General features: G+C 46.7%; 1 protein-coding gene across 1 annotated transcript; it reads right to left on the minus strand.

Moving 5' to 3' along the window:
- Nucleotides 1-655: 655 nt before the first annotated feature.
- CCN3 (cellular communication network factor 3) lies at nt 656-8,543 on the minus strand. The gene is made up of 5 exons (XM_045204885.3): nt 8,357-8,543; nt 8,000-8,225; nt 6,669-6,923; nt 5,240-5,454; nt 656-2,198 (listed from the first exon to the last, which is right to left on the minus strand). The coding sequence occupies exons 1-5, from the start codon at nt 8,420-8,422 to the stop codon at nt 1,902-1,904; spliced, it is 1,059 nt and encodes a 352-aa protein (XP_045060820.3). The 5' UTR covers nt 8,423-8,543; the 3' UTR covers nt 656-1,901.
- Between the last annotated feature and the right edge of the window lie 1,580 nt (nt 8,544-10,123).

Raw genomic sequence — 10,123 nt, forward strand, 5'->3', positions numbered from 1 at the left:
TGGCTTTCCAATCTGTCCGAAAGGACAAATAGAAACTAGCTGAAGACATGGGTGACAAAGAAACTGAGATTGAGGAGGTGAAGTTGGGAAGAGGGAAATTTTTTAAAAATTATGGAAGAATAGGCATAGACCCCCCAGCAGGAGCCAGAAGCTAAAAAGCATGAAGCTTATGTTACCTCTGACTCAGCGTATGTTACTGCTGCTCACGGCTCTGCTCTGCGCTGCTGCTGGAGATGAGCTCTGCTGGGGTCAGAGCAAGAGCAGACTGATCAAAATAAAGTTGGTGTTTTAAGCTGGGTCATTGGGAGAATGGAGAGCCCTTTAACTGAATACGGAAGCCAGAGAGGTGAGTTTCGATTGGTGCAACACGAAGTTCAATTTTTAATATATAGAAGTGGATAGCAGATTGTCCAGAAAAAAAATCAGGGCTTGAGTTGTTGGTGTGAGTCAACTCTGCAGAGAACATGTGAGGCCTTGGCGGAGAGACCCCTTCACTTAGGAAGAGCTGTCTCTTGTTTTCCTTGTGATGAGAAGTTGTACGCCCATCTAAACGTATCTACTTTGTTTTCAATGGATACTGTGCCTGGGGCCTGATTGAATTTGCAAATTTTATTTAATCTGTATTTTCAATAAAGAACTTACAAGCACAAAGTAATAGCAAAGTCACACATTGATAAGATCATATTTATTTAGTGTTGCTGACAAGTAGAGAAAGTAAAAAGAATATTTAAAAATGTATAATTTATATTTCTATAAATACTTTAAAGGAGAAAAGTTGAACACGGATGGTGACATTAGGAAAATGTATACGTTTAAGTTTGTAGCCTATTTTATAGCCTGACAAATTAGATATGCGTATGTTTCCACACATACCTTGTTTGTGAGTTTGCATAATTAGTGCCCACGGGGAAGTTATGGGCAGGTCTATAATACATTCTAAACTCCCATAAAATTTGTGTTATTATGCCCTCCCACTTAGGTTGGCTTGGTTCTTCGTTTGAAAAATTTCACTACGAGCACATTTAAAAATCATCAAAGGTTGTAATCGGGTGCGTTGGGCCTCAATTTACTCATCAGGGAGCGGAGAGGATGCCTGCCGGCACGCTCTGCTTCTGCTGAGTTAAACCCCCGAGAGCCCGGCAGCCTGCGGTGCGTACAGACGTGCGGGGGTGGCAGTGTGCGGTCATCTCTGCTTGACCGGGAGTTTTCTGTTCTGCTGCTTTCTATCAGAAAGGGGTCAATTTGTTTGAAGTGAAGCAAGTTGATAATACTAGTACACTCAATTAACTGTGACATTGTACTACTGTGGGAAGAGTTCTTTTCCTAGGATACAACTGAACAAAAAACCTAACAGACTCTGGATTTCAAGTTGAAGAGCTCTGTTTCCTTGGAGCTTGGACTTGGAAGTTCAGGGTTGAGCTCCTCCCAAAGAGCTCAGCAGATGCCCTCCAGTGAAACCTCAGTAGGTGGCGAAATATTTGTATGATGACATGATCACTGTGACCCTGGACTTTACTGTGTCCTTCATTATAGTGACATTCTCTGGAAATTGCACTAATACCTAACAAAATAAGGGAAGTATAATGCGGTGCAGTCTATACAGTAAAACCTATATCCGATTTCTTAAACTGATAGAAATTTTCATCGGCAGTAAACGTATAGAACAGTAAATCATCCCTAAGCACTATCCGGAGCTTGCCTTGATTCCAAGTTGACAGTTAATCATATCTTTCATTTAAAAATAAGACAGCTGTAACTGACCTCATATGACCACAGAAAATACATAGGACTCAGGGGTGAAGTCACAATTCTCGTCATTTTTCTCATGTACTTTGGATGACAGGTCACACAGTAGCTACGGTTTGCTTCTGTAGGTGTGCGCCCTTCTCCAGGGACTCAGGTTAGATTTTCCCTTGGCTGGTGTTCGGCTTTAACTCTTGGAGGAACGCCTCGTTGTTGTGAGGACAGTTGTTGTGACAGGTGCAGGTCCCAATGACCATCACGGGCTTCTTGATGATGTGCCCTGGGGCGCACTGGAACTCCACCTGGATGGTTTTGGTGTTGTGGGGGGTGCAGCAGCGGCCATCGCTGCAGACCCCGCAGTACCTGGGCTTGTAGGTGTGCAGGCTCGTGCAGTTCCTGAACTGCAGGTGGATGGCTTCGAGGGACTTCGTGGTACGGAGACACTTTTTTCCTTTCTAAGAAAGAAGAAAGAGTGTGATGCAATGGATGGCCACGGTTCTTCCCAGGGACCACTTTGGGGTATGGAATAACTTCCTAGTTGCCTGCCCAATAGCCATTGCTCGTTCTTCTTTGCTAACAGGATACTGATTTTGTTTGGGTAATGTGGTCAGCTAAAAGGATTTGCTTCCCCCAGAATATCTGGGAGCTTGGGACGGCCTTGTGACAAAGTACTGGCCAATGATACAGGAGCCTAGGGATCTGAGAAATCCCCTGCCCTGCAGACAGGTCCAGTTCTTTATTACAGCCTACGTCCATTTTCCTTCTTGCCTAGAATGTGGAAACCGTGGCCAACCGTGCACAGCCACCTTGTGACCTTGGAGGTGAACATGAGGGCAAAAGCATATGTCTGATTAGAAAAGTTATATTTTCAAGCCACTGTAACAGGGTTTGGTGTTATTTTTAGCCAAATACATTCTTCAGGCATCATGAAGAGAAAGAGAAGAAATCTGGCATCCTTGCAAAACTACTAATGTTTCAAATATTTTTCAAATGTTAATTCATGTGAGCTTATCAACAACATTCACTCATACAAGGAGCAGTTGTTACTGTGCAAAACAATTGCCCAAGTTTTATAGATAAACAAATGAAAGCTCAAAGGGCTAAAGTGAGGAAAAACATCTCGTAACTGAAGTTCTCTGATGCAATGCCCGTTTCTTCTACTGTACTATCCAACCTTACAAATGTCCAAAACAATGAGATTTCAGGTTATTCTCCATGAAGGCAAAGTAAGTGGAGAATTTATTGACTATTCCATTAGTAATGGTTGATGAGGAACCCAATATTAATAATCCAGCAAGGAATGGACGATAGGTTTATTTCCCACTTAGATTTCTTCACCTACCAACATGCCACATTTCTCTGGTGCTCTTGACCTTCCTAGGCACAGTCCACAGCTTGTGTGGTGAGGAGACTTGGAGTGCTCTGAAACGAGTGGCTTTCAGACTTTACCGTGTATCAAAGCCAACTGGCAGTTTTGCTAAAACAGATCGTTGGGCCTCGCACCCAGAGTTTCTGATTCAGAAGGTCTGACCGAGACCCCAGTGATTTGCATTCCAACAAGTTCATCGCTGCAGATCCGCAGTACCTGGGCTTGTAGGTATGCAGGCTCATGCAGTTCCTATGATGCTGCTGGCCGGGGGCCACACTTCGACAAGCACTGTCTCACATGTAAGGCTCTCTGGATAAAGTAATGATTGCTCTGCTAGTATCTGCCTAGATTCCAACTAAACGTCTAGAAACTTTATGAGTATATGTACCATAAATAAATATTATAAATAGAATCTCAGTATTAAAATAGGTGCAACTATAAACTATAAGTTTTGGCTAAAGAAACAACAATAGCAAAATTTTGGAGGCATGCCACGGAAAAACCTCACTTAATAAGGAAATTACTGAGTCCTTGATGATATTTAAGGGCTTCTTGTTCTTTCCTTTTTCACGTTTCATATTTAGTGTATATTCTTGCTGGTACCCACAAAAAAGTACAAAGCCAGCAACATCCCTTTGTGTGTGTGCATGTATGTATGTGTTTATGTGTGTGAGAGAGACACAGAGAGACAGAGAGAGAGACACAGAGGGAAGCAGAGAGATGGAAAGACTCTTTGTGAGCCTGCATGACCATGTAACACGTATGTATGTCCTTAAGTGTAGGGACGCTTATATAATTTCAAGGATAGGGCATTTCTAGGTGTTCTTTCTAAATTGGTAAAAGAAACATAAAGTTAGGATGGACCTCCAAAAGTCATATAGCTCAGCAGCCATATAATGAATGCAACTACTAGGAACTCTTATTTTAGCAATAAATAGAAATTTTAAGTAAAGATGCCTAATGTCCACAGAGCAATCTATATCCACCACTTTGTCAATTTATTTCATCCTCATGACACCTTTGAGGTGGGTACTGTCAATGACCCCATTGTGTGGGGGAAGGAACTGAGGCTTAGAGGTCAAGAACACTGCCCAAGACCCCGTGGCTGGTTCGTGTGGGAAGCTGGGATTTAAAGCCAGAGTTGCACCCTTCAGCATCAGCTGATAGTTTCTCAGTGCAAAGATGTGTACATCTCTCATTGCTAGGGACTGTTTCATTTTGGCCTCGGGTTTGCACAAGGGTTCATGGAATGATTTAATTTTGGGGCCCTGCCTTTATCGAAGGTTCTAGTAAGAAAGCCTGTGATGCCATCAGGAAGCAGTCCAAGCTTCCGGTCTGCATGCCTTATACTCAGCGTTGACACACTGAGTTGATATAATACCAGCAAAAAAGGAAAAAATTTGTGCTATTTTATTTGGCAAATATAGCCTTATGCTGGCAAGTATACTAGTCCCACTGAGCTTTTTAAAACATTGAAACTAATTCCCAGACAGCCATTCATTTTTTCATCAACACCATTTTATCAAGTACACACTACAGATCAGGCAGGATGTTGGGGACAGAGGGTGAGTAAGGCGGATATAATTTCTACTCTGTTGCTCATTACAGATTGAACGTAAGGGCTGAAGGAGACTGAGGTCAGAAACGACCTCTATAGAAACTTAACTTGGGGTGATAAACATACAATACAATATACAGACGATGTAGAATAGAACTGTACACGCGAAACCTATATAATTTTATTAACCCATGTCACCCTAATAAATTTAACTGAGAAGAATAAGAAATGGCCTCTCTAAAATCAATTACACTTGGCAATTGAGCAGTCACTCTCTTCCAGGAACAGAATGAGATTCGCCATTCCCTTCTCAACTGGGGACATTATGGTGACTGTCTGGCCTCTCCCTCTTTGCCTGGGAGCCTTTTGTGAGTTTCTTGGGATATTTCAAGAAGTGGGGGGGAAGGTAACCTCACTCACTTCAAGAACCTCTCTGTCTTTTCTCTGAGATTTGCTCCCAGCTAGAGCTGACCTCTAGTCAACTAGCGTCGCAGTGATTTTCCAAAGCCTGGACCCCAAAGAGGCCAGGCCGCCTCCTCTGTAATGGGAGGCTTCCTGCCGGCCCCTACCTTATCTGCTGGTTGCCTGGGCTCTTGTTCACAGGGCCGCACCATGCAGAGCCGGGTCCGCTTCACCATCTCACACTGGGGATTCCTGTTGGTGACCTGGGTGGAGAAGCCCATGCCGCAGCTCTTGGAACATGCGCTCCACTCTGTAGTCTGTTCAATGCAGTTGACACCTGAGTCAGAGACTGCGACTCCTAGAGTCGTTTCTGTCCTGTAGGCTATGAGGAATACAAAGAGAGACAACTAGGCTGAGTAAAACGTGGGGGTCTCAAAGGAAGGGATCCATCATCATTAGAAAGAAGGTCTCAGCCAACTCTGCATCTCCTAAAACTCAGGCGTTCTCAGGGACAGAACCGCTCTCTGTATTTGTAAACCCCTGACCGGTTGCACAGTGCTGGGCACATTGTAAGCCTTCAGGAAATCTTTGTGGAATGACTGTTTAACTTGTCCTTAAGAAGCTCAGGATCACCTGTCTTTAAGAAGTTTAGTGATTTTAAGAATATAGAATAGTTTAGCACTGACAACCATTCCATAAACTAGAGTGTTTTCAATACGTGATCTTGTGCAGAAAAAGAATCACAGTAAAACTTTAATTGGATGCGTAAGAAGAACCAACCAACCCAAAGCAATGATGAAAGCATACTTTGCCTTAGGGAGCCGGAGCTGGTGGTTTGGGTTGTGGGGTGCAGACACTGGGGCCTTGATCACCAAAAGTTCTGTCTCAGCACTTAGTATCATAACACATCATGGCTTGGGGCACATCTTCTCTTCTACGAGACAGGCTTCCTCTCTGATCTCTTGGCTAAGCAATCAAAGCTCTGCATACAACCAGTGTATATAATCTGGCTGACTATTGCCTTTTAAAATATCCTCTACTGGCTCTTGAGTTTCCCTCCCCAAAATTATTTCCTCTATAAGATGAAACAAACAAACAAACAAAAAAAGCAAAACAAAGATCCTGAGGTACCACTTGACCTTTCCTACAGCATCTGGAAAGGTGACATTGCTCTGTGACACCTGTCCAACAACAAGAAGCATCCTTTAGGGAGGCTGGTCTTGAGAGCCCATGGCTACAGAATCTACAATAGAGTGATTTTTTTTTTACTTTTGTCTTTCTAATGTGAATAAAGGTCAAGTGAGATGGACTAAAATATAAATCGTAGTCATGCAATAAGACAAAATCAGTCCCATTCCTGACAAGAAGCACTGAAGTCAGCAGGTTCCCTTTCTTTGGGAGAAACTGTGTGTACCTGGGTCACTTGGCTGGGATTCAAACCCCTGATGCGCTGGGCTCAGTGGGCAATCTGGAATCCACAGCTGAATGGCCAGAAATGGAGGCCAGTTTCTCATTGCAAATCTGAAAGAGCTCCCATGCTCCCTGCCCACAGGCTTCCTGTGCCGTGATCACCTTCGGCTATCACGAGTTTCTCACCTGGAAGGGCATGCAGGTCCCCTAATGCCTCCGTGTCATTTGCGTCACAGATCCACTTTTCACAGCACTCCCCGGGCACTTCAACTTTTCTTGGAACCGGGCAGTCAGGTTGGGGGAGAAGCAGGTCCTCGTCACAGCGGGGCACACAGCCAATCTGCCCATCTTGGCAGGTGCACTGGTACTTGCAGCTGGGCTGAAAGGTCTCTCCGCTTTGGTAAATGACCCCATCGAACACACAGTTATCTCCCTCTATTGCTAGAATGTGGGGGAAGCAGGACAGAGAGGGGGTGGGACAGGAAAACAAAACCATAATGCCTTGAGCAAGCTACTTGAGATTGGCAGCCCATGTTCCAAAGCCCAAGCTGTTCTTTTTCTAGTGCAGAGAATCTGGGTTCTTATCTCAGTAGAGAGATAACCTCAAGGAGGGCTCCCAGAGCAAGCAGGAACCTAAGACCATCCAGTCCTGCCACTCATTTTATGAATGAGAAAAGAGGTGTACCACTCAGAAATGACCGTCCTAGGCTCCCATAGCCATGTTCCCTATGATAAAGTTATTTTTGCAAGAAACTCCTTAGATTCTCCTAATCCAGCAGTTTAGAATCACCGAGAAAAAAAAAAGGCACTCATGTTCTCCAAGTAGGTTAACTGGTCAAATTGGGCAGAGAGTTGGAAGTGCTTGGCATTCCAGCACAAAAAATCATTATTAGCTTTGAGAATAAAGTGAAAGGCTATTCCAAGCCTCTAATTTAGGGATGCAGGGCCAGCCTCCAACTAAATGGAGCACCACGTGGAAAACTGATGCCCAATTAATTAAGTCGCACCAGCCTGCACTGGCTGGTTGCCTGCATTTTATTTTATTCACAGCCTAGACAGGGGTTACATAGCTGTCCCAGGAGACTTGGGGAGGCTTTGGCTCAAACAGTACAATTAGAGGTGTGAAAACAGACCTGTTGGGCTGCAGTCGGGGGAGCTGGGAGCCAGTGAGGAAGCCTAAGCTTCCATCACCGCTTAGAGGCCCCCTGGAAATGTCCGAAGGAAATGACTTCACTGGCCCTTAACTCTGCTCTGCCCCCCATCTCTCTAGAGTCTTCTCTAGGTGCAAGTGACCGAGTGCTTCTCACCTCTGGTTTCCGGCGCTCCCCCAATCCCCGCAACCTTCTCCCCCCATGCTTGGCACACAGTAAGTGCTCCATAAACATCATCTACTGCAGCCTCACTATTGTTATTATTTGCGCATCACCATCTGGGAAGGGGCGGGGAGAGGAGAGGAAAGAGGGGACAGCTGCAGTTACAGCGGGAAAGAGGTCCATCGGCAGGAGGGGCAGGCTTACCCATGCAGATTCCAGTTTGGGCGCTGGGGTCCGCTCTGCGGTCGCAGAAGAGACCGCGGCTCTCCTCGCACGGCTCCATCTCCGAGCAGCTGTCGCCGCGCTGGCGGGCACACACCAGGCAGCACGAGCAGTCGTCCAGCACCGCTCTCACCCCGGGGGCGCACGTCGGCGGCGTCTTGGGGCACCGGGCCGGGCATGGGTTGGGGCAGCGCTGAGTGGCAGCGACCTGGGGGCGGGAGAGACAGGAAGGAGAAACCTCTCAGCAGGATCAATCGAAGGCGGAGCGACCTGGGGACCCAGCACCCGCCGCCCAGGAAGGCAAAGTAACCAGGGGCACCCAAGAGGTGCGCCACTTACCTGTCCCAGGAGACGGAGGAGCAGGAAAGCCAGGCAAAAACACTGCGCGGGCAGACTGGGACTCATGACTGACCCACTCTGCACGCTCAGGCGTCTTCCTCCCGCTTTTACAAAACGAGACTTTCTACGCCGAGGATTGGCTCCGCTCGCCTCCCTCCAGGGCCGCAGATCGCCTCCCTTACCCAGCGCCACCGGCGCAAGTTTTATAGTGCGCTCCAGGGACGCGCACAAGCCGGTTGGCTGCAGCGCTGGGAGGAGGGGGGGTCGGCTGGGTGGGGAATGGAATGAACCCCGGGGTTGCCATGGCAATTGGCCGTGGGTGCTGCTCTCCTTAGGGCGCGGCACCAGGGCCTGCGAGTGCCTGTGTGTGGCGACTGGCTTGTCCCAGAGCGCGGGGAGGGGCTGGGTGGAGCCCCCAGGCCAGGACCCAGAGCTAGCTAGAGCGCGTGGGAAGGAAACGCCCCGTTTCCTCCTGGAAGCTGCCTTGCTTTCCCCCAGGACTAAGACACCGCCGCTCCCCACCACACTTCTCCGCCCTGGCAGACGAGCGGGGCTGTAAATGAGGAGCTCTCCTAAAGGGGTGCCTGAAGTTTGGGGCCATCTGTGGGGCGTTGGCGAAAGCCCAAGGATTTAGTCATAAGGGAAGCACGTGGAAGTTTGTCACCGTTTAGGGCACTCTTTGAATATGTTGAGAGAAGGGGAGGGAGAAACGGAGGAACTGAGAAAGAGGAGAAAGAGGAGGAAGAGGAGGGGGACAGAAAAGAAAATTAAAAAAAAAAAGTTCAGCAATGTTTGGATGCAGGATACTATTGGCCAAATGGCAAAGTTCGTTGGACTACTCGTTCCGAGACCCACTGATTCTTAAACCCCCAGTTCTGCAGTTTTGATAGAAGTAGAAACAAGACATAATACAATAAAAATAATAGCTTGAGGTAAATAAAAACTTTCTTCCTGCTGAATAAAAACCTTGAAACACCTGTTGGATCATGGCTGAAAGTACAAGAGGCTCTGAGCGTTTGTAAGGCAGGTTCAGCTCAGCCACTGTCAAAACCTCAGTCATCAAGGAAGGCGTGAGGAAGGTACTCGCTTTATTTAGCCAACCGAATCCCTTTTCCACCCAGCATGCACTTTCAGAACACCGGTCATCTCTCATGAGAAGGAAGAGTCCCTCTACTGCTCCAAAAGAGACATTGGTTGTTGGATTGAAAAAAAAAAAAAGCCCCCCTGTACTTTCAACTTTGTTGGAGCCTGTGGGATAATCATGCCCAGCTCCTCTGAGGATACCTGCCTTGAAAAGACACTTTATAAGAAAAATTATACAGGCTTGTGATGTAATGCTAAACCTTAAAGAAGAAACTAATTGCCTCTACTTCATCCGTCTCCCGTATGAAGTTAAATCAAAAGCAGCTTGTGTAAGGGGCCAGGCAGGGCTGCCCCTAATATTCTTGCCACCTTGGCAATGAAATCATTTCAAGCCCCTTCAGGGTAGTTCTGAGACTAGCTCGGATCTTCTATGATGTACTTCCAGGCCTCCAGCCATTCCGCTTTCTTTGAGGCCCACTAGACTGACAGTGATCACATCGTGACAAGCAATTGAACAGTTAATTTGCTCCATGTCTAGGTTACTCCTCTGCTCTTCAAGTCAATGGGCTTTCATGGGTCACCCAGCCTCGTGATGTTCCACCTGACTGCCCAAGAGAATGCACCAGGGTGCGTTTTGTTTAAACTGTAGATGCCTAGGTTCTACCCTTGACCCTATCAGTTGGA

The sequence above is a fragment of the Desmodus rotundus genome, chromosome 8 (genome assembly GCF_022682495.2).
Source record: "Desmodus rotundus isolate HL8 chromosome 8, HLdesRot8A.1, whole genome shotgun sequence".
Classification (NCBI taxonomy): Eukaryota; Metazoa; Chordata; class Mammalia; order Chiroptera; family Phyllostomidae; genus Desmodus; species Desmodus rotundus.

Coding starts and splice junctions, on each gene's coding strand:
- CCN3 (XM_045204885.3), bottom strand. CDS start 8,422: ATGAGTCCCAGTCTGCCCGCGCAGTGTTTTTGCCTGGCTTTCCTGCTC. Junction 6,924..7,999: donor CCAAACTGGAATCTGCATGG/GTAAGCCTGCCC, acceptor CCCACATTCTAG/CAATAGAGGGAGATAACTGT. Junction 2,199..5,239: donor CCAGGCAACCAGCAGATAAG/GTAGGGGCCGGC, acceptor CTTCTTTCTTAG/AAAGGAAAAAAGTGTCTCCG.